Genomic DNA, 24211 nt, shown 5'->3' with positions numbered 1-24211 from the left:
CACGTTCCTCGGCCTTTGTTCAGCCTGCGTACGCATCTCACGTGTTAATCGCGGACCGTGCTTTACCCTATATTATTTATGATGACGAACTTTTTTCCATAATGCGGTGTTCTTCAGGAACTCAACTCCTGCGTTAAAGGAGAACAGACCGTACATGACAGTGCAGTGCTGACGATAACAATCATTAGTCCGTACATTTGGTATTTGCGCGATCGTTTTATGAGTCTGTGTGTGCACATGAGCGTTCTGTTGGACGCCTGTGTACGTTTCTACACCCGTATTAATTTGCTTATGTCAACATGAAGTTATGTCAGCGTGTTGAGCGGCGTCACACCGTTTCATTACTTTGCTTTATGGTCCGGGCTCCTGGGAATCTGCACTGTGACTGACAAGTGCCATCTAAATCCGGCCTGGCTGTCCTCACAACCTAACGAGTGGCCGACACAATCGCGCAGTCAACAAAGGCAGCCAAGCATGGTTCCCCACCACTCCCCCCCCCACTCCCCCCATCCATCCCCCACCCCCATGTGGCACGCCGGGCTTAATAGGTGTTCGCTAACAACGCTGGCCCAGTAGCAGTCTGTGAGGCTACTTGGGGAGCTCTTTGTTGAATGCACACGCGCGTGAGCGTGTTCGCGAGCGAGTGAATGTACGCGCACGCGCGTGCGTCCGTGTGTGAGTGCGTGCGTGTGCGCGTATGCGTGCGTGTGTGTGTGTGCTGCTCGCTGGCGAGGCTCCGGCGTAGGCTGGGAGTAATTGGGGGTGTGTGTGTGTGTGTGGTGAGCGCATGGCACAGTTCACATTAAAACCCCGAGCGCATTGAATTCCCGCGCGGTGCCTCGGCCGCCGCCACCACCGCCATCCGAGACGCTTTCAGATTCGTGTCCTTTTTGTTGTTTGATTACAAAGCTATGAGCTCATTTTGGCATTTTCCCACGGACGGGAGAGATCCCCAGTGACCCCTCCTGTCCTCCCTCCGGTACACTCAGAAATTGTTCAGGGACCCTTAATCCTGGCATAAAGAAGTTAATTAACAGCCGGGGATTATGCTGTTTCAAGTGGAAATATCTACAGATGCAGCCGAACTGCAGTGACTCGCTCCCATATATTTACACGTGTGTGTGCGCTTGTGTGAGTGAATGTGTGTGTGTGTGCACTTGTGTGAGTGAATGTGTGTGCGCTTGTGTGAGTGAATGTGTGTGTGTGCGCTTGTGTGAGTGAATGTGTGTGTGTGCGCTTGTGTGAATGTGTGTGTGTGCGCTTGTGTGAGTGAATGTGTGTGTGTGTGCGCTTGTGTGAGTGAATGTGTGTGTGTGCGCTTGTGTGAGTGAATGTGTGTGTGTGTGCGCTTGTGTGAGTGAATGTGTGTGTGTGCGCTTGTGTGAGTGAATGTGTGAATGTGTGTGTGTGCACTTGTGTGAGTGAATGTGTGTGTGTGCGCTTGTGTGAATGTGTGTGTGTGTGCGCTTGTGTGAGTGAATGTGTGTGTGTGCGCTTGTGTGAGTGAATGTGTGTGTGTGTGCGCTTGTGTGAGTGAATGTGTGTGTGTGCGCTTGTGTGAGTGAATGTGTGTGTGTGTGCGCTTGTGTGAGTGACTGTGTGTGCGCTTGTGTGAGTGAATGTGTGTGTGTGTTTGCGCTTGTGTGAGTGAATGTGTGTGCGCTTGTGTGAGTGAATGTGTGTGTGTGCGCTTGTGTGAGTGTGTGTGCGCTTGTGTGAGTGAATGTGTGTGTGTGTGTGCTTGTTGAGTGAATGTGTGTGTGTGTGTGCGCTTGTGTGAGTGAATGTGTGTGTGCGCTTGTGTGAGTGAATGTGTGTGTGTGCGCTTGTGTGAGTGAATGTGTGTGTGTGCGCTTGTTGAGTGAATGTGTGTGTGTGTGCGCTTGTGTGAGTGAATGTGTGTGTGTGCGCTTGTGTGAGTGAATGTGTGTGCGTGTGCGCTTGTGTGAGTGAATGTGTGAATGTGTGTTTGTGCGCTTGTGTGAGTGAGTGTGTGTGTGCGCTTGTGTGAGTGAGTGTGTGTGTGTGTGTGCGCTTGTGTGAGTGAATGTGTGTGTGTGTGTGCGCTTGTGTGAGTGAATGTGTGTGTGTGTGCGCTTGTGTGAGTGAATGTGTGTGTGTGTGTGCGCTTGTGTGAGTGAGTGTGTGTGTGTGTGCGCTTGTGTGAGTGTGTGTGTGTGCGCTTGTGTGAGTGAATGTGTGTGTGTGTGGTTCGTGACGGTCAGCACCCGGGGTTTCCATTGCAACAACTCGGGGTTCATTTCAGCAGTGATAATGGCTACCTTACCCTGGCCTGGGACTCCCTTGAGTTAACTCATCATAATGTGGGTGCAAGGTCTGATCGTCCGCACGTCGGCAGGGGGTGGCAAAGGTCCCAACCAGCACCGCATCTGACAGTTGTCTCTCTATATATATAATCGGGGACGTTTGGCCAGCTCCAAGAACGAACGAGTTGCTTGCACAACAAAACCGAGTCGTGCCGGTGGGGCTGCGTTTCCGTGCGGCGAGCAGGTGGCGCTGGTGAGCTGGACGGAGAGCGTGGGCCTCACCCTGGTGAGCCGCGACCTCGCCAGCATGCAGCTGCGCACCCCGGGCGGCCACGTGCTCACCTTCACCATCCTGCAGGTGTTCCCGTTCACCTCGGAGAGCAAGCGCATGGGCATTATCCTGCGGGTGAGCGCACGCACACCTACGCACGCTGGCCCCCCGGGCACCTTCACGGTAGGGGTGGTTTTCCACTGGCCGTATGTTGAGACGAGCTGGAACCAAACCGTGATTCGCTGGCCTCACAACATGTCTGAATCTGGCTCGGGGGGCCAAGCAGGGCCAGGGCCGGGGCTTAATGAAACATCCATTGCGCGTGACGTCAGAGGTACGGCTCAGCTTTTGCAGTGGGAAAACATCGCCGGCGCCTCCTAAGCCGCGCCAGGCTGGTTTGGCACGGCCCAGGTGTGGCTCGGTTATGCACTGCTAAAGTAACATGAGTAATGTACGTATGTTTCTTCTTTTGCACCATACCTAGCCAACCGTGTTAAGCGGTGGTGCGGGGGAAGAACAACAAAACAAACACGAAAGGCAGTTCTATACAAATTAGTTTTAAATTTAGATTTTAAAGTACACAGCAGAACAATCTGAAAAGAGAGATGTGCTTCCACTAAGCCATTGGGACTACAAACACTGGCAGATGAGAGGCCACTGCTCAGGGTCTATCAGCCACCAACCCCTACACTGGGACACAATGCGACTTTTTAAAATCCTGACCAGACCATGGATCACATTCTGAGTCATTTTGAAGCTCAGAAATTAACAGGATCCATTGAAGACATCATTCAACATTCCCCCGAGTCCGTGCGTTGGCGATCCGACCTGAACATGGACATATGGGGGTGGCTGTACAAAGCCTCGCCCCAAGAAGGAGGAGAATTGGGGAGAATGCTCAGATTTCCATTGCGAGCTACACGAGTGCCACACAGTGGCCACCGTTGGTAAATGCGCCACGGGGGTCTGTGGCGAGCACGCTGCCGTGCCCGGCTCGCCGCGTCCGGCTCGCTGTGCTAATCAGGACGCGTGGTAAGTTTTGCTGGGAATGACATCCCGCACGCGTTAACGAGCGCGTGTCAACCCCGCGGTGCGGCGTCGCCGCTGTGCGTGCGCGCAGGATGAATCGACGGGCGAGATCGTCTTCTACATGAAAGGGGCGGACGTCGTCATGGCCAACATAGTGCAGTACAACGACTGGCTGGACGAGGAGGTAAGGACGCTTCTGCACGAATAATATAATCATAACAATAACAATCATTTCAGCGTGCAACGCCCCCGTCACAGTATTGCTCACTGTCTAAGAGAGAGAACGACCGCAGACGCGCGAAGAAGAGCCACAGGCAAGCAGGAAGGCAGCCCACACGGTGAGCCGGCACCAACAATTGCCCAAGCTCTGCGGTCCTCTATATAGTAAGGCGTTATCGGCCAAGTAATGAGTGTTAACATGTGGGAGAGAACCCACGCGAGTGAGGGGGAAACATCATTAGACTTCCTTTGCCAGGACCAAAATGTAATATTAGGGTTTTTCCCCCTTTTTTTCTGGCAACAAAACTGAAACCTTTTTACAAGGGGGAAACGCTTCGCGTTTCGTGTTTTATCGTGTCTATCACGCATCGATGAGCTTCGTGTGCCGTGTATCTGGACGCTTGTTCCTCACAGCAACAAGGTCCTGGGTTCGAGTCCCGGCTCGGGTGCCTTTCTGTTTGGAGTTTGTTCATTTAAATGCCACCGATTTGACAAATTGACACAAATTGGTGATTTCAGCCGAGGATGACGTTGTTGTCTCCCTGGCTGTCAAAGCCTCCTCAACGTGGCCCGAGACGACCGGTGGGTCAAAGTGCTGCTCACAGGAGACTATGGGGGTGAGCGAGCGAGCTAGCGGGTGAGCGAGAGTGGATGAGTGAGCGGGTGGGCGAGCGAGCTAGCGGGTGAGCGAGAGAGGATGGGCGAGCGAGCGAGCTAGTGGGTGAGCGAGAGTGGATGAGTGAGCGGGTGGGCGAGCGAGCTAGCGGGTGAGCGAGAGAGGATGAGTGAGCGGGTCGGCGAGCGAGCGAGCGTGTGGGTGAGTGGGGAAAGGCCGCCCCTCCGACTGCACTCTGCAGGCGCCGTGCAGAGCGACGCGGGTGGCGTGTCGCCTCTCGGGCGGGCGCGGGGGGGGGAATGTTTCTCTGCCCTGGTGCGACTCAACGAATTGTTGCGATTCGCGCATCACGGTTCCATTCCGGGATCTGAATCAAAACTGAGAGAGAAACGGAGCCACCAGCCCAGAAGGAGTTATTTGGCTGCGATAAATTTCCATGTGGTAAGCCACTTCGTTGAGCTATAATTTGTGGCCAGGTCGCTTCTCAAAAAGAGCCACGTAGCTCAGTGGGCCTTACCTGGTCAAATAAAACATAGTTTAGTTTAGCTGCGGGGACCGCCAGCGCATCACCGCTCCTGCTGCTACAGTACTTTTTCAGTGCCTACAGTGCCTATTCTGCCTTGCTTTGATGAACACACACGGGAGCGAGGGCCTTGGGCTCAAAGGACGGTGGCCGAGCTCCCGGCCCACCAGCGCGCGGACGAAGCCGCTTCGGCAGGCAGCACTCGGCCCGGCAGCCGCCAGTCGGATGCGAGCGGTGAAACGAAAGAGTCTTCTCTCAGGAAGGAAGAGATTCCAGCGGGCCGCGTCGCCGCCGATCGATACGGCGTTGATATTAAACTAAAATGCGACCCAACTGGGGTTTTTTCTTTAAATGTGCGTGGGCGCCCGCAGGCAGGAGCCGGTGTCGCCGGGAGTGGCTGATGGATTGATCACTCGGCCCCGCGCTTAATAAACGCTTGATAAATGAGCCCTCGCGCTCTCCCCCACGCCCCCACCTCCGTATATATATGGGGAGCCCGCTCTCACCCCCCCCCACTCTCCCGTGTATATGGGGAGCCCACTCTCCCCCCACTCTCCCCCCACTCTCCCCCCACTTTCCCCCCACTCTCACCCCACTTTCCCCCCACTCTCACCCCCGTGTATATGGGGAGCCCACTCTCCCCCCACTCTCCCCCACTCTCATCCCCGTGGATATGGGGAGCCCACTCTCCCCCCACCCCCGTGTTTTCGAGGAGCGTGCTCTCCCCCCACTCTCACCCCCGTGTATATGGGGAGCCCACTCTCCCCCCACTCTCCCCCCACTTTCCCCCCACTCTCACCCCCGTGTATACGGGGAGCCCACTCTCCCCCCACCCCCGTGTTTTCGAGGAGCGTGCTCTCCCCCCACTCTCACCCCCGTGTATACGGGGAGCCCACTCTCCCCCCACTCTCCCCCCACTCTCCCCCCACTCTCCCCCCACTCTCATCCCCGTGTATACGGGGAGCCCACTCTCCCCCCACCCCCGTGTTTTCGAGGAGCGTGCTCTCCCCCCACTCTCACCCCCGTGTATATGGGGAGCCCACTCTCCCCCCACTCTCCCCCCACTCTCCCCCCACTCTCATCCCCGTGTATACGGGGAGCCCACTCTCCCCCCACCCCCGTGTTTTCGAGGAGCGTGCTCTCCCCCCACCCCCACCCCCGGGGGGCAGCACTCACAATCGGTTTCGGACGCCGCGCCCCTGACGCGTGGAAGTGATTTCATGGCTGTTTGTCGCCCGTAAAGGCCGCGTTATTTTTTCACCCAACCCTCGCGCCACCGCCGCTGCCGCTGCCACGTCGCGTTCCTCGCGACCGACGTTCGGCAGCCAGGCGACGGCGCGGCCCCGAGCGGAGCTAGACCACCATGCGGGATCGTGAGTCGCGCTGCGTGCGACGCCTTCTCCCAGCCGCTTGAACGTAGACGTCGAACCCAAGGGTTCTTTGCGGAGAGCTCGTTCGTCCGAGTGAGGGCCGTGAGAGGCACGGTGTGCCCATCCTCGGGGTGTCGCTGAGCGGCGCGTGTCGACCGCCAGACCAGAACCACACGAGGTGTGATACGTGTAGGCGCAGCTAGTAACGCCGCAGTGGCGAGATGTTAACTCCCTCGCCTGGTATACAGGAGGCCGTGGGTTCAATCCCGACCCTGACGCCTGCTGTATATTTGGAGTTGGCGTGTTCTCCCCGTGGTCGCGTGGATTTTTGTCCGTGTCCTCCAGTTTTTCCCTCCACATTTAGAAACAGGCGTTTAGATTATTTGGCTGCTATAAATGTCCACATGACGATAAGCCACTTCCTTGAGCTAATATTTCTGGCCAGGTCTCTTCTGAAAAAGATCTCTATAGCTCAGTGGGCCTTAACTGGTAAAATAAAAAATGTAAATAGAATAACACACGAGGGTTCCCATCCACGATGCCTCGTACCCAGTGGTCATGGATTATGAGGCCACCACGCTGATGAGACACAGTGAAGTCGAGACCGGCGCACCACGTTGAGCCGAATGCCTAACCGACGCTTTGCCAATTCTTTTAGGTGGTTGTAAAAGAAAAAAGGCATGTTTGCTGGTGTGTTGACAATTTTGCTGAAGTATGAAAAAAAAATCGACCTGTGTGGCTGACCTTTCATTTCCCCATTGTAATTTGCACCAACCTTAGTCGACGTCATCAACTTGGCCACTGGTGTCTGCGCACAAGGGAGGAATGTTGAAGTTCCAGGTCGTCCTCTACGCGCTACAGCGCTGCACAACGCATTGTGCGACAAGCCGTCGTAGACATTCTGAAATCCCCTCGGGGTACTTTTGAAGCGGCCGCAGGTGGTTCCAGCTGTTCGCGTGAGTTGTTTGCTGGGCACCTGTAGACTCGTGGATAGCGGGCGCGCTGACTCGGCAAGGCCTCACGCCTCTGATTGGCCGAGCGGCGCGTCGCGTCCGCGCTGTCGCCGTGAAGCCTGCTGCACCGGGAATGTCGGCGTGTTCCCAGGTGGAGACTTTGATCGCATTGGGGGCTGGATCGTGGCTGTGGCTACCTTGCGAGGGAACAATAATAGTCGTTGTGATAGCGCACGCTGAATTCTCGCAGCGAGTCGCTGACGCAGTTCGGAGGTGCCTGGCAAGGCCCGAGCGTCGCTCGCGTGTTCTGACCGAGTGCTCTGATGTACAGTTGTCGTTGCTCCTGTCTCGGTGAGGCCGCCGGTGAAGCCCTCGCTCGGTGCGTCTAGCCCAGGGGTCGGCAACTTGCGGCTCCACGGGGAACTGGAAGTCCAGTTCACCGTGGAAGTCCAGTTTACAATGGGCGTGCAGTTTACCATGGGCACGGGTCGGTAACTTGCGGCTCTAGTGCCGCATGCGGCTCATGAAGGACTCTTTGATGACGTTATTTATTAAGGATCGCCGTCTCGTATTTACACGCCTTCCGGCTCTTGAAATATTGGGTTTTTTTAAATGTCTCTTGTTGTTGTTTGGGTTGCCAAACCCTGGTCTAGCCGGAGGAAGCTTATTCCAGACGCGGGGAGCGGAGGCTGTGAAGCGACGTTTCGTGAGCTCGTTACGGCACCGGCGTCGAGATTGGCATTTGTGAAGTCGCTCGTTCTGTGCCTGGCGTCGCTCGCCGGGCTCGGGGATCGTGAATGACAAACGCTCCGGCTGATGGTGAATTAGCGCCCAATCACGCATGGAGCCAGAGTTTGCCTTGCCAACAGCCGGTACCAGCGGCGTCAAGATCACACAGCGAGGTGGCGCGGTGGGGAACACAGGTGGTGCATACGCCAGTCAGTCGACCCATAATACGTGGGTCTGTGCCGTGACCTGTCAGCAGCGAGCCTTCCACACTTGACGTGGCTTGAGCGCACCTAGCCTGGCGCGAGCACCGTGGTGTCGTCACCGCCGACCGGTGGTGGTCGGGGGCTGCTGCTGTTGATGAGCTGTGCGACGCGGAGGCTGACGGTGCCGCTGTTGCTGTGTGTGGCGCAGTGCGGGAACATGGCAAGAGAGGGCCTACGCACGCTGGTGGTGGCGAAGAAGACGCTCACGGAAGAACAGTACCAGGACTTTGAGGTAAGAGTACGCATCACGCACGCACGTGCGTGCGTGTGTGTGTGTGTGTGGAGAAGGCGTATGGGTTAGCGCACTGCACTACAAACCTGGTGTGTCTGTGTGGTGTATCGTGATGTGTGTATTTGTTTGTGTGCTCATGTCTCAGTGTGCGTGTCGGTGTTTGGGTCTCGGTGTGCATCTTTGCGCGTGTGCTTTGGTGTGTGTCTGTGGTTTGGTGTGTGTGTGTGTCTTTGTGTGCGTCGGTGTGTATCTGTGGTTTGGTGTGTGTGTGTGTCTTTGTGTGCGTCGGTGTGTGTCTGTGGTTTGGTGTGTGTGTGTGTCTTTGTGTGCTTTGGTGTGTGTCTGTGGTTTGGTGTGTGTGTGTGTGTCTTTGTGTGCGTCGGTGTGTGTCTGTGGTTTGGTGTGTGTGTGTCTTTGTGTGCGTCAGTGTGTATCTGTGGTTTGGTGTGTGTCTTTGTGTGTGTTGGTGTACATCTGTGGTTTGGTGTGTGTGTGTGTGTCTTTGTGTGTGTTGGTGTACATCTGTGGTTTGGTGTGTGTGTGTGTGTCTTTGTGTGTGTTGGTGTACATCTGTGGTTTGGTGTGTGTGTGTGTGTCTTTGTGTGTGTTGGTGTACATCTGTGGTTTGGTGTGTGTGTGTGTGTCTTTGTGTGTGTTGGTGTACATCTGTGGTTTGGTGTGTGTGTGTGTGTCTTTGTGTGTGTTGGTGTACATCTGTGGTTTGGTGTGTGTGTGTCTTTGTGTGTGTTGGTGTACATCTGTGGTTTGGTGTGTGTGTGTGTGTCTTTGTGTGTGTTGGTGTACATCTGTGTGTGAAGGTCTCGGTGTGTGTGATTGTGCGTCGGTGTGCGCCTGCGTGCGAACGTCTCAATGTGTGTGTCGGTGCGTGCCTTTGTTTGTGTCTTCGTGCGCGTCCGTGCACGCTGCGCGTCTCGGCGGCGTGCGCGCGCCGGCGCGCCGCCCTCACGTCCGTGTCCACGCGCGCCCTCGCTGCTCCCTCGCTGCTCCCTCATTGCTCCCTCGCTGCTCCCTCGCCGCGCGCAGAGCCGCTACAGCCAGGCGAAGCTGAGCGTGCACGACCGCTCGCTGAAACTGACGGCGGTGATCGAGAGCCTGGAGCGCGGCATGGAGCTGCTGTGCCTCACGGGCGTGGAGGACCAGCTGCAGCTGGACGTGAGGCCCACGCTGGAGATGCTGCGCAACGCCGGCATGAAGGTGGGGACGGCGGGGGCGGTCGCGCACGACCCACACGCGGCCCTAACAAGTAACCCACTTGGCAGCGGGAGGTGGAATCGCGGCGAGGATGTAAATGTGAACAGCGCATGTCAACGCACTGTACACATGCTGGGACGTGCAGGGGCCCGGGGAAATGTACACGTAGACGGTGATGGGTGTAGGAGATGGTGATGGGTGTAGGAGATGGTGATGGGGTAGGAGATGGTGATGGGGTGGGAGATGGTGATGGGGTAGGAGATGGTGATGGGGTAGGAGATGGTGATGGGGTTGGAGATGGTGATGGGGTGGGAGACAGTGATGGGTGTAGGAGATGGTGATGGGGTAGGAGACGATGATGGGGTAGGAGATGGTGATGGGGTGGGAGACGGTGATGGGGGTAGGAGATGGTGATGGGTGTAGGAGATGGTGATGGGGTAGGAGATGGTGATGGGGGTAGGAGATGGTGATGGGTGTAGGAGATGGTGATGGGGTAGGAGACAGTGATGGGGTAGGAGATGGTGATGGGGTAGGAGATGGTGATGGGGTAGGAGATGGTGATGGGTGGAGAAGATGGTGATGGGTGTAGGAGATGGTGATGGGGTGGGAGACAGTGATGGGTGTTGGAGATGGTGATGGGGTAGGAGATGGTGATGGGGTGGGAGACGGTGATGGGGTAGGAGATGGTGATGGGTGTAGGAGACGGTGATGGGGTGGGAGATGGTGATGGGGTAGGAGATGGTGATGGGGTGGGAGACGGTGATGGGGGTAGGAGATGGTGATGGGTGTAGGAGATGGTGATGGGTGTTGGAGATGGTGATGGGTGTAGGAGATGGTGATGGGGTAGGAGACGATGATGGGGTAGGAGATGGTGATGGGTGTAGGAGATGGTGATGGGGTAGGAGACGGTGATGGGGTGGGAGATGGTGATGGGGTAGGAGATGGTGATGGGGTAGGAGATGGTGATGGGTGTAGGAGATGGTGATGGGGTAGGAGACGGTGATGGGGTAGGAGATGGTGATGGGGTGGGAGACGGTGATGGGGTGGGAGATGGTGATGGGGTAGGAGATGGTGATGGGGTGGGAGACGGTGATGGGGGTAGGAGATGGTGATGGGTGTAGGAGATGGTGATGGGTGTTGGAGATGGTGATGGGTGTAGGAGATGGTGATGGGGTAGGAGACGATGATGGGGTAGGAGATGGTGATGGGTGTAGGAGATGGTGATGGGGTAGGAGACGGTGATGGGGTGGGAGATGGTGATGGGGTAGGAGATGGTGATGGGGTAGGAGATGGTGATGGGTGTAGGAGATGGTGATGGGGTAGGAGACGGTGATGGGGTAGGAGATGGTGATGGGGTGGGAGACGGTGATGGGGTGGGAGATGGTGATGGGGTAGGAGATGGTGATGGGGTAGGAGATGGTGATGGGTGTAGGAGATGGTGATGGGGTAGGAGACGGTGATGGGGTAGGAGATGGTGATGGGGTGGGAGATGGTGATGGGGTGGGAGATGGTGATGGGGTAGGAGATGGTGATGGGGTAGGAGATGGTGATGGGGTAGGAGATGGTGATGGGGTAGGAGACGGTGATGGGGTGGGAGATGGTGATGGGGTAGGAGATGGTGAAGGGGTAGGAGATGGTGATGGGGTAGGAGACGGTGATGGGGTGTGAGATGGTGATAGGGTGGGAGATGGTGATGGGGTAGGAGATGGTGAAGGGGTAGGAGATGGTGAAGGGGTAGGAGATGGTGATGGGGTAGGAGATGGTGAAGGGGTGGGAGATGGTGATGGGGTAGGAGATGGTGATGGGGTAGGAGATGGTGATGGGGTTGGAGACCCTGATGGGGTGGGAGATGGTGATGGGGTAGGAGACTTTTGGACAGCTAAAAACTTGACACTCTCAGGCGCCTTCAAAGATATTTCATGGTGCAGAGACACTCGGTGAGAGGCAAAGGTGAAGAGGAAGGACTTGAGCCCGAATTCGAACAGGAAGCGGAGTTACCGGTTGTGATGGGTCGAGGGTGGCAGCAGCAGTTGAAAGGCAAGGAGCTGCCATCGCGACGAGAGCGTGGAGGCGAGCGGGGCGACTCCCCTTGCGGGCGATGCCAACGATGACGCCGCTTCCTCGTGGGGGAGCGGCGCAGGGATGGTCACCCGCTCGTCCGCAAGGGTCACGATGTTCGGAGTGTGCGTTGGAAACCGAAAGTCGCCCGTGAACGTGGAATTGCGGGAGGTGGTGACGCGCGTGCGCGTGCCGCCCACGGGCCGCAGATCTGGATGCTGACGGGAGACAAGCTCGAGACGGCCACCTGCATCGCCAAGAGCTCGCGCCTCGTGTCGCGCACGCAGGACATACACACCTTCCGCAACGTGAGAGACACGCGCGCCTTGAGACGCACGAGCGACACACACACGCACCTTGAGACGCACGAGCGACACGCACCTTGAGACGCACGAGCGACACACACACGCACCTTGAGACACGTGCTGTGAGTGCGGGGCCCTGTGTGTGACGCCCGTGCTGTGTTCCCCAGGTGAGCAATCGCGGGGAGGCGCACTTGGAGCTCAACGCGTTCCGCCGTAAGCACGACTGCGCGCTCGTCATCTCGGGCGACTCGCTGGAGGTGTGTGCCGCGCCGCCACCACCGCTGCACCACCACCGCACCACCACTACCTCCCTACCACCTCGCCACCACCGCACCACTACCTCCCTACCACCTCGCCACCACCGCACCACTAACGCCCTACCGCCTCGCCACCACCGCACCACTAACGCCCTACCGCCGCGCCACCACCACGCCAGCACCACGCACGCGTTTGCTCTACCAAATTGAAGGTGCCACACAAAGAAGCACCTGGTCCCGTTTTAAGTGGCGCGGTAACCATGGAAGCTGAGCAAGAGGTCGAGGGCGCTTGACCCCTTTGTCACGTTTAGAAGAAACGTGCGCTAAGAGGCTCGGCCGCGTAGCGCTGCACCCGCGTCCGCACACCGAGCCGGCACCGCTCGGATACCGTGTTCGAATCCTGGCCTTTGTGCCCGGGATTAATTGGCCGAGGTTCCCGCGTACGTCGTGAGCGGACATCTGTGGAAAAGAACCTCGTCACAGCTCATCGGATTCCTCCAGTCTAAACGAAGATTCTGATTCGGAGTGCGGCGAAGGCGTCAGACTGCCGAGCCGACGTCTTCGCTCTTAACTCCGCCGGGTAAACGGTCGTGACATGCTGCGTGCGGCGGAGAGTTTGTGGACAGAGAGGACTCCTGGGGGAGGCGTTGAGGAGTAATCGCTATAAACGGACAATTGGTATTGGCGTTGTCATTCTTCTAGCGCAAGGCGAGCACAAGCTGCTTTTTGAAATGGTATTCGAACTGCTTTTTGTGTTTGATTGTCCTTCCCACGCTCCTCCGATTAGCACGGTTGGCTATGTACGGTGCGAAAGAAGTTTCAACATACATACAAAGGCGCTATGTTCAATAGTCTGCAGCAGTCCCACAGTAGGAGGCGATGTTATACGTGAAATCTCAGTTCAGTGTGGGTAATATTTTGAAGTTGACGCCCCCGATCTGGAACGAGGAAAAAGTTTCTTGAGAACTTTCTCTCCCCCCCCCCCCCTTTAGATTACGGCGTTCGCCTTTTTTAAAACTATCGCCACGGACGAGCGGGCGGGCAGGCGGGCGGGCGGGCGGGCGGGCGGTCGTTCGAGCGGTAATTGAGTTTGTCGGCGGCAGCCAAGCGAGGGTTGGAGGGTGGCGGCCGTGACGGCTCCGGGCCCCGTGGCGACGAGGAGGGTTTTTCCCCGGCAGCTGCCGCAGCAGCGGCGGTGGCGGTGGCGGTGGCGACTCGCGCTGCGTGTGAGATTTAGTGGCTCCGCAATGGGGGCTGACAGGCGGCCGGGGCTATTGATAAAAGTGTTAGCGCGGCAGGCGCGGGTCAAACCTCCGATGACAGGTTTGTCTGCCCAAGAAAACGTAGGCAATTTGTCTTCTTTCTGCGTCCAATCTGCGCCGTATTGACTTTCTGTTAGGCCTGCGCTTAGTGTGGCTGGGCTGGGGGTGGAGGGCCGGGGGGGGGGGCGCAGAGGGAGGGGGGGGTGGAGGGCCGGGGGGGCGCGGTGGGAAGTGGGGGGGGGGAGCGTGGTGCATGGGGTGCCGAGGGGGTCGGACTGGCGGCTGTTGAGGAGCGAAGGGGGACGGGGCGACTTGAGCATGACGAGCGAGGGGGAGGAGGAGGAGGTAGTTTTTGTGAACACAACGACGACGAGAACACTCGTCGCAGCTGAGGAGCCCGCTGGGCGGCTCAGGCTCAATGGCCCGATCCGGAGAGTGACCACTGTGAACTTCCCACAAACGCCAGTGTCTGGTTTTGTCACCCGTGGAGGGGATGATGAGCTGATTAACCCATAACTGGGATGTTAACTCGGACCCCTCCAATCGTCTGTCACTGTGCAACCCATTTCATTTAATGCGTTTTGTGTTTTTTTTTTCATTTTCTTTCCGCTGAGTGAGAGCCAATTGAAGGTCCTAATCCCGTGATTTTTCTTGGGAGGCCAGTGTCCACTGCCGTTGTGACCAAGGGCGGATTGAAACAACCCTGCCGGAGTAGTGCGAGTGTGAGGCAGCCTGTGTGGGGAGCCGTAGCGTAGGGGTGAGTGCGCTGCGCTACGAACCCGGCGACTTCAGTTCGATTTCCGACTCACGGGCAACATCAGTGACCAATATCCGAACCGGTCCTGAGCCTCTTCCCCCAGGTCGACTCAGCCTCAAATGAGTACCTCGTACGATGTGTAAACATCGCCACTGGGGTGTGGTGCTTGTCACTAACCCCCTCGTCTACAGTGTTGGCCTTCATAGGTGCTCGCTAACAGCACTTGCAAGCACCGCAAGGCTATATGGGGGATCTTTGGTTTTGTCTGTGTGTGTGGTAAGAGCACTGGAGTGGTTCAGTCCCAGCAAACCTGGTTTCAGACCGGGCCGTGCCATCATTGGAAATTGGAAGCTGAAACTTGACCTGAGTGTTACTAAGCTCAACTCCCTTTAAAACGGTGGAGTTTTGTTTTATCATCAGCAGTAGAGAGAGAAAGGTGGTCGCGTGTGCGGTCCTCCCCTCACTCCTGCTCTTAACCGGTGCTCGCCAACAGTACTCGCCCAAGTATTCTGGAGTACACAACAAGCGATCTTCGTGTGTGCGCGTTCGCAAACTTATGAACGCGCGCGGGCTCGTGTGCGTGCACCGGTGTGTACATCGATGGGCGTACTCCGCGCCCACACGTATGAGCACGCAAAAGCCGACCCGCCGCGCTGGCTGGAATATCCACGCCCCAGCGGTAACGCAGGCCCGGGCACCTTGGGAAGGGGTCACAGGTCGCGTGAAGCTCAGCCAAAGGTCGTCCCTCTGGAGGTGGCCGGCAACGAGCATTCGTCTTCATTAGCGTCACTCAGGCGTCGGGGACGCAGCCACCGCTGCTCCCCCTCTTATCTCACGCTCCCCCGGTGCCGCGCCGCTATTAAGGCGATCACCCTGCTCACCCACTACACATTTGGAACTCTCTCTTTATTGTGAGAGCGAGTGTGTCTGTGTGTGTGTGTATGTGTGGAGCGGTAGCGTATAGCGGTTAGCGCGCTGCGCTACGAACCTGGCGACCCGGGTTCGATTCCTGCTCATGGCCAACACCGGTGACGATTATCTGAACCCGTTCTGGGCCTCCCCTAGGTCGACTCAGCCTAAAATGAGTACCTGGTGCGGTGTGTAAACATCGTCGCTAGGGAGACAAAGGCGGCCGGGCGTGGTGTTGGCCACCCACTCCCTCATGTGCCGTGCCGGCCTTCATAGGTGCTCGCTAACAGCACTAGCGCCAACAGTATGTTAAGGCTATATAGCGGATCTTTGACTTTGTCTTAGTGTGTCGGTTTGTGTGTTCCATTGTGTGTGTCTGTTTCTATGATTGTATGTAGGAGAGTGGTAGTGCAGTTTTTAGCACACTGCTAAAAATCCAGAAACCTGAGTTCGGTTACCACTTACAGCAGAGGTCTCACTCCAAATCAGTCTGATTGTCTTCTCATGTGCCGTGCCGGCCTTCATAGGTGCTCGCTAACAGCACTAGCGCCAACAGTATGTTAAGGCTATACAGCGGATCTTTGACTTTGTCTAAGTGTGTCGGTTTGTGTGTTCCATTGTGTGTGTCTGTCTCTATGATTGTATGTAGGGGAGTGGTAGTACAGTTGTTAGCACACTGCTAAAAATCCAGAAACCTGAGTTCGGTTACCACTTACAGCAGAGGTCTCACTCCAAAGCAGTCTGATTGTCTTCTCATCGGCTGTGCGACACTGTGTGCGAGCTGCCTGGTCTTTCGCTCCACATGGAGCTCTGGGTCATCTCGGCCAGTTATTCCCTCCCAGTCCTATGCTTACAAAACGCGAATTACCTTTTCATGAACACCTCCACTGGCTTGACATTTTTAAGCTGGCCCGTCAACGATGCATTCTGGATTTAACCAGAATGAAAAATCTGGACACAGTCCGTTCAGTAAAGCTCCTCCGGCAGGCGAGGCTGCATTGGCAGGGTCATGTAGCATGCATGCCCAGCCACTGCGTACCCGAGCATCTTCCGTTTGGCCAGATAGAGGGGGCTAAACAGAGATGACACGGGCTGGAGAAGAGATGGCCTCGTGCGATACAGAAGGACTGGACTTGCCGATCATCATTACCAGCGGTTTCAAGATCGCCTTCTATGGAGTGAGTTCGTGAATGATGCTGCTGGTCAGTTGGATCCATTTTCCCTCCAACAACAATGGAGGTTAGAGGAGCGATGCCCACTGCAACAAGTATCCAATGTGTAAAAAGAATATTTATTTGTTATCTGGAGGGACAGATATATGAAGGGAAGACATACATTAAATCCTCGCCGAGCGCGAGTTCTGGATTCAAGGGTTTTGCATATCCGCGAGTTTACTAAGAGTATACCAATTCCCTATTCAGGACCTGCCAGACTCGAGTGTTCGCGAGTGTACATCGCGTCAGACCCCCGACACCGGGGAGGTGCCGCAGAATGCTGTTACATTTTAAACGGTCTGCGAAGATTAGGCACGCCACCCTCGACCGCCCGCTGAGTCCTCAGTCTCGCAGTAATCCCGCTCTGAACTTACTATTGTGCAGTTTTACGTTGTTTGTACCTACAGTCGACTCGTTTACACGTTTTGGTATCAACGAGTTGATTTGTGAGGTCCAGTCAAAAGAATGGCGAATGCAGTCATGGAAAGTGTTGCAGCTAGCGCTCCCCAGGGTGCTAACGTGATAACAGCTGTGCGGTGTTGTTATCAAACACCTGGATAGAGAGGGTTTACTATACTGTCTGGATAGAGAGAGTTTACTGCACTGTCTGGATAGAGAGAGTTTTACCGTACTGTCTGAATAGAGAGGGTTTACCGTACTCTCTGGATAGAGAGAGTTTACCGTACTGTCTCGATAGAGAGAGTTTACCGCACTGTCTGGATAGAGAGAGTTTACCGTACTATCTGAATAGAGAGAGTTTACCGTACTGTCTGGCTAGAGAGAGTTTACCGTACTGTCTGGATAGAGAGGGTTTACCGTACTGTCTGGCTAGAGAGAGTTTACCGTACTGTCTGGATAGAGAGGGTTTACCGTACTGTCTGTATAGAGAGAGTTTACCGTAATGTCTGAATAGACAGTTTCCCGTACTGTCTGTAAAGAGAGGGTTTAACGTACTGTCTGGATAGAGAGAGTTTACCGTACTGTATGTATAGAGAGAGTTTACCGTACTGTCTGTATAGAGAGAGTTTACCGTAATGTCTGAATAGAGAGAGTTTACCGTACTGTCTGGATAGAGAGAGTTTACCGTACTGTCTGTATAGAGAGAGTTTAGCGAACTGTCTATATAGAGAGAGTTTACCATACTATCTGGATAGAGAGTGTTTACCATACTGTCTGGATAGAGAGGTTTTACCGTACTGTCTGTATAGAGAGAGTTTACCGTACTGTCTGGATAGAGAGAGTTTACCGTACTGTCTGGATAGAGAGAGTTTACCATACTGTCTGGATAGAGATAGTTTACCATACTGTCTGGAGAGAGGGTTTTCCGTACTGTCTGGATAGAGAGGGTTTACCGTACTGTCTGTAAAGAGAGGGTTTACCGCACTGTCTGGCTAGAGAGAGTTTACCGTACTGCCTGGATAGAGAGAGTTTACCATACTGTCTGTATAGAGAGAGTTTACCGTACTGCCTGGATAGAGAGGGTTTACCGTACTGTCTGGATAGACAGAGTTTCCCGTACTGTCTGTATAGAGAGAGTTTACCGTACTGTCTGGATAGAGAGAGTTTTCCGTACTGTCTGGATAGAGAGGGTTTAACGTACTGTCTGTAAAGAGAGGGTTTAACGTACTGCCTGGATAGAGAGGGTTTACCGTACTGTCTGGATAGACAGAGTTTCCCGTACTGTCTGTATAGAGAGAGTTTACCGTACTGTCTGGAAAGAGAGAGTTTACCGTACTGTCTGGATAGAGAGAGTTTACCGTACTGTCTGGATAGAGAGAGTTTACCATACTGCCTGGATAGAGAGGGTTTACCGTACTGTCTGTATAGAGAGAGTTTAGCGAACTGTCTATATAGAAAGAGTTTACCGTACTATCTGGATAGAGAGTGTTTACCATACTGTCTGGATAGAGAGGTTTTACCGTACTGTCTGTATAGAGAGAGTTTACCGTACTGTCTGGATAGAGAGAGTTTACCGTACTGTCTGGATAGAGAGAGTTTACCATACTGTCTGGATAGAGATAGTTTACCATACTGTCTGGAGAGAGGGTTTTCCGTACTGTCTGGATAGAGAGGGTTTACCGTACTGTCTGTAAAGAGAGGGTTTACCGCACTGTCTGGCTAGAGAGAGTTTACCATACTGCCTGGATAGAGAGAGTTTACCATACTGTCTGTATAGAGAGAGTTTACCGTACTGCCTGGATAGAGAGGGTTTACCGTACTGTCTGGATAGACAGAGTTTCCCGTACTGTCTGTATAGAGAGAGTTTACCGTACTGCCTGGATAGAGAGAGTTTTCCGTACTGTCTGGATAGAGAGGGTTTACCGTACTGTCTGTAAAGAGAGGGTTTAACGTACTGCCTGGATAGAGAGGGTTTACTGTACTGTCTGGATAGACAGAGTTTCCCGTACTGTCTGTATAGAGAGAGTTTACCGTACTGTCTGGATAGAGAGAGTTTACCGTACTGTCTGGATAGAGAGAGTTTACTGTACTGTCTGGATAGAGAGAGTTTACCGTACTGCCTGGATAGAGAGGGTTTACCGTACTGTCTGGATAGAGAGTGTTTACCGTACTGTCTGGATAGAGAGGGTTTACTCTACTGTCTGGATAGAGAGAGTTTACCGTACTGTCTGTATAGAGAGAGTTTACCGTACTGTCTGGATAGAGAGAGTTTACCGTACTGTCTGGATAGAGAGAGTTTACCGTACTGTCTGGATAGAGAGAGTTTACCGTACTGTCTGAATAGAGAGAGTTTATCGTACTGTCTGGATAGAGAGAGTTTACCGTACTGTCTGTATAGAGAGAGTTTACCGTACTGTCTGTATAGAGAGAGTTTAACGTACTGTTTGGAAAGAGAGGGTTTACTGTACTATCTGAATAGAGAGAGTTTACCGTACTGTCTGGATAGAGAGAGTTTACCGTACTGTCTGGATAGAGAGTGTTTACCGTACCTTCTGGATAGAGAGAGTTTACCGTACTGTCTGGATAGAGAGGGTTTACCGTACTGTTTGGATAGAGAGGGTTTACCGTACTGTCTGGATAGAGAGAGTTTACCGTACTGTCAGGATAGAGAGAGTTTACCGTACTGTCTGGATAGAGAGGGTTTACCGTACTGTCTGGATAGAGAGGGTTTACCGTACTGTCCGGATAGAGAGAGTATACTGTACTGTCAGGATAGAGAGAGTTTACCGTACTGTTTGGATAGAGAGGGTTTACCGTACTGTCTGTATATAGAGAGTTTACCGTACTGTCCGGATAGAGAGAGTTTACCGTACTCTCTGGATAGAGAGGGTTTACCGTACTGTCTGGATAGAGAGGGTGTACCGTACTGTCTGGATAGAGAGAGTTTACCGTAATGCCTGGATAGAGAGGGTTTACCGTACTGTCTGGATAGAGAGAGTTTACCGTACTGTCTGTATAGAGAAAGTTTACCGTACTGTCTGGATAGAGAGAGTTTACCGTACTGTCTGGATAGAGATAGTTTACCGTACTGTCTGAATAGAGAGAGTTTACAGTACTGTCTGGATAGAGAGAGTTTACAGTACTGTCTGTATAGAGAGAGTTTACCGTACTGTCTGTATAGAGAGGGTTTACCGTACCGTCTGGATAGAGAGAGTTTACCGTACTGTCTGGATAGAGAGAGTTTACCGTACTGTCTGAATAGAGAGAGAGTTTATAGTACTGTCTGGCTAGAGAGAGTTTACCGTACTGTCTGTATAGAGAGAGTTTACCATTCTTTCTGTATAGAGAGAGTTTACCGTACTGCCTGGATAGAGAGGGTTCACCGTACTGTCTGTATAGAGAGAGTTTACCATACTGTCTGTATAGAGAGTTTACCATACTGTCTGTATAGAGAGAGTTTACCGAACTGTCTGTATAGAGAGAGTTTACCGAACTGTCTGTATAGAGAGAGTTTACCGTACTGTCTGTATAGAGAGAGTTTACCTTACTGTCTGTATAGAGAGAGTTTACCGTACTGTCTGTATAGAGAGAGTTTACCGTACTGTCTGGATAGAGAGAGTTTACCGTACTCTCTGGATAGAGAGAGTTTACCGTACTGTCTGTTTAGAGAGAGTTTACCGTACTGTCTGGATAGAGAGAGTTTACCGTACTGTCTGGATAGTGAGAGTTTACCGTACTGTCTGGATAGAGAGGGTTTACCTTACTGTCTGGATAGAGAGAGTTTACCGTACTGTCTGGATAGAGAGGGTTCACCGTACTGTCTGGATAGAGAGAGTTCACCGTACTGTCTGTATAGAGAGAGTTTACCGTACTGTCTGGATAGAGAGAGTTTACCGTTCTGTCTGGATAGAGAGAGTTTACCGTACTGTCTGGATAGAGAGGGTACCATACTGTCTGGATAGAAAGAATTTACCGTACTGCCTGAATAGAGAGAGTTTACCGTACTGTCTGGATAGAGAGAGTTTACCGTACTGTCTGGATAGAGAGGGTTTACCGTACTGTCTGGATAGAGAGAGTTCACCGTACTGTCTGTATAGAGAGAGTTTACCGTACTGTCTGGATAGAGAGAGTTTACCGTACTGTCTGAATACAGAGTGTTTACCGTACTGTCTGGATAGAGAGAGTTTACTGTACTGTCTGGATAGAGAGAGTTCACCGTACTGCCTGTATAGGCAGGGTTTACCGTACTGTCTGGATAGAGAGGGTTTACCGTACTGTCTGGTTAGAGAGAGTTTACCGTACTGTCTGGATAGAGAGGGTTTACCGTACTGTCTGGATAGAGAGAGTTTACCGTACTGTCTGAATAGAGTGGGTTTACCGTCCTGTCTGGTCGCCTTGGTGGTCGACGGCAACCTCGTAGGAGGGGCAACTTGAACAGCAACTGACATTGAAGTCACGCGCGCATTCGCGGCCCCGACTACAGGGGCAACGCGGACGTGGGTTCCGCGTTGAATTTGACCCCTGCCCTCCACGCGCCCTACACCGACTCGGCCCCCAGCTGGGCGAGCCGCTGCCCGGCCGCGCTTACGGGGGGCTCGGCGCTGGCTGCCGCGGCCACCGTGGCCGGCTCGCCGGTTCCCGGGGCCCCCGTGCCGCTCCCGGTTGACGTGACGTGTGACCCCCCCCCCACGCCCCCCCCGTGCCCCCACCCCAGGTGTGCCTGCGCTTCTACGAGCACGAGTTCATGGAGCTGGCGTGCCAGTGCCCCGCCGTGGTTTGCTGCCGCTGCTCGCCCACGCAGAAGGCGGAGATCGTGCGGCTGCTGAAGACGCACACGGGCAAGCGCACGTGCGCCATCGGTGAGGTCCCCGCGAGAGGGGGGGGGGGGAGGGGCGAGAGAGGGGACAAGTGCAGGGACAACATGGAACACAGCACAGTGACCCCCAACTCACTAACCACTACCACACTAATACCACCCACTGCCACGCGCTAATAATAGATCATCGCTAGCACGTGTGCCCTGTAATTGGCGTCAGTCTGTTTTCACCGGGAGTCACGGGGTCGCGCTTGAGCTGCTGGTGTCTGTGCGCTGCACCCCACACCCCACAGGCGATGGGGGCAATGACGTGAGCATGATCCAGGCCGCAGACTGCGGCATTGGCATCGAGGGCAAGGTACGGCGCCCCCCCCCTCCCTCTCCGCGACACGCGCCCCTCGCGGCCCCGGCCTCGTGACGGCGTTAATGACGACGGGGTAATCGTGGCGGCAGCGGCGGTGGCGATGATGATAAAGATTGTGGTGCACGGTGGTGATTCTGACGATCGGGGTTTCCGCGGCGATGATGGACGGCCGTAGTGTTAGTGACGAGGATGGCGCCGGTGCACGAACGGTGATGCAGGAAGGCAAGCAGGCGTCGCTGGCCGCCGACTTCTCGGTGACTCAGTTCAAGCACATCGGCCGCCTGCTCATGGTGCACGGACGCAACAGCTACAAACGCTCTGCGGCGCTCAGCCAGTTCGTGATCCACCGCGGGCTCATCATCTCCACCATGCAGGTGAGCGCCGCGCTCATGGGCACGGTGACGACGGCGACGACGGTCACCGCGACGACGGTCACCGCGACGACGGTGACAAAGACCGTCGTCACGATGACGACGGTCACCGCGACGACGGTCATGGAAAAACGATGGTGGCAACAGTCACGGTGACGGCGGTCACGGTGACGATGGTGACGGTGACGATGGTGACGGTGACGACGGTGACGGTGACGACGGTGACGGTGACGACGGTGACGACGGTGACGACGGTGACGACGGTGACGACGGTGACGATGGTGACGACGGTGACGACGGTGACGATGGTGGCAACAGTCACGGTGACGACGGTGACGGTGACGACGGTGACGACGGTGACGACGGTGACGACGGTCACGGTGACGATGGTGACGACGGTGACGACGGTGACGACGGTCATGGTGACAACGGTGACGACGGTGACGACGGTCACGGTGACGACGGTGACGACGGTGACGACGGTGACGACGGTCATGGTGACGACGGTGACGACGGTGACGGTGACGACGGTGACGACGGTGACGACGGTGACGACGGTGACGGTGACGACGGTGACGACGGTGACGATGGTGACGACGGTGACGACGGTGACGATGGTGACGACGGTGACGACGGTGACGATGGTGGCAACAGTCACGGTGACGACGGTGACGGTGACGACGGTGACGACGGTGACGACGGTGACGACGGTCACGGTGACGATGGTGACGATGGTGACGACGGTGACGACGGTGACGACGGTCATGGTGACAACGGTGACGACGGTGACGACGGTCACGGTGACGACGGTGACGACGGTGACGACGGTGACGACGGTGACGACGGTCATGGTGACGACGGTGACGACGGTGACGACGGTCACGGTGACGACGGTCACGGTGACGACGGTCACGGTGACGATGGTGACAGTGATGGTGACGGTGACGATGGTGACGACGGTGACGGCGGCCGTCTCGGTGGAGATGAACTCCTGTGCTCAGGGTCACTCGGTCGCTCTCACGCAGTGGACCTCGTGGTGTTCAAAGGCTCTCAGCATATCGTTTAAAATGTAATCCCTTATTCTTTATTCAATACGGACGCAAAGGATCCCGATTTATAAACTTCTTCCATTGGCGGATCATCGCGTCGTGCCAGGAGACGGACTCGGACGGCGAGGGCACGGGGTTGGAGTCCGTGTGCGGCACGTGCTGTGCCCAGAGCGGGGTTCTGTGTCGCTCACGTAATCCACTTGTAAATTAAATCCTACAGAGCTGCCCTAGGTGAATTTAGTTAATAACGATCGTTTGCCCAGTATTTCGTCACAAGGCTGACATTGCCCCCCATTTGCTACGCTTGGGAACCAAACGTAATTATTATTGGTACGTGGCTAGCTGGATTCAAACCTAGCACTCATCGTTGCTGGCCGAGAGTGCCAACATCAAGTATCGAGATCTCCTAATGAACCAGCTACATTCATACCTGGACAAAACGAACACGACACACGCACAGTAGACCAGACATAACAGATAAACAATATACTTGACCATTTTTTTTATACATAAACGATTGAAAGTGTTTACTCGGCAACACTAACAAGACGATCTGGTATTCTTTGACTAAACAATTGGGAGCGTGACACTCAGAGCCACCGCGACGCTAAGGCTGTGCGGGGAGAGGCGGCTGGATTTGGCGGTGTGCGGCTCTCCGCTCGGTGAGCCCAGTGTCCATGTGCAGCAGGCAGGCACCGCGTCCGGCGCCCCGGGCGGGATTTTATCGCCGTTCGATGAAGGTTTTTGTCGCCTGGCACTTTGCTTC

General features: G+C 54.8%; 1 protein-coding gene across 4 annotated transcripts in view; it reads left to right on the top strand.

Annotated features, from left to right (window-relative positions):
* Positions 1–24211, top strand: part of ATP9B (ATPase phospholipid transporting 9B (putative)) — a 124382-nt gene that overhangs the window by 66518 nt on the left and 33653 nt on the right. For all 4 annotated transcript variants that reach the window (XM_032971315.2, XM_032971314.2, XM_032971312.2 and 1 more), the window contains 9 exons: positions 2512–2673; positions 3659–3751; positions 8389–8472; positions 9517–9687; positions 11952–12050; positions 12215–12304; positions 21560–21704; positions 21955–22019; positions 22244–22399. In XM_032971315.2, the coding sequence (XP_032827206.1) occupies positions 2512–2673; positions 3659–3751; positions 8389–8472; positions 9517–9687; positions 11952–12050; positions 12215–12304; positions 21560–21704; positions 21955–22019; positions 22244–22399 (1065 nt within the window). The remainder of the gene's footprint in view (positions 1–2511; positions 2674–3658; positions 3752–8388; positions 8473–9516; positions 9688–11951; positions 12051–12214; positions 12305–21559; positions 21705–21954; positions 22020–22243; positions 22400–24211) is intronic.

This window comes from Petromyzon marinus, chromosome 45 (assembly GCF_048934315.1).
Source record: "Petromyzon marinus isolate PM22_M1 ecotype Great Lakes invasive population chromosome 45, UKy_Petmar_22M1.pri1.0, whole genome shotgun sequence".
Taxonomy (NCBI): Eukaryota; Metazoa; Chordata; class Hyperoartia; order Petromyzontiformes; family Petromyzontidae; genus Petromyzon; species Petromyzon marinus.
This window is presented reverse-complemented; position numbering and strand designations above follow the sequence as displayed.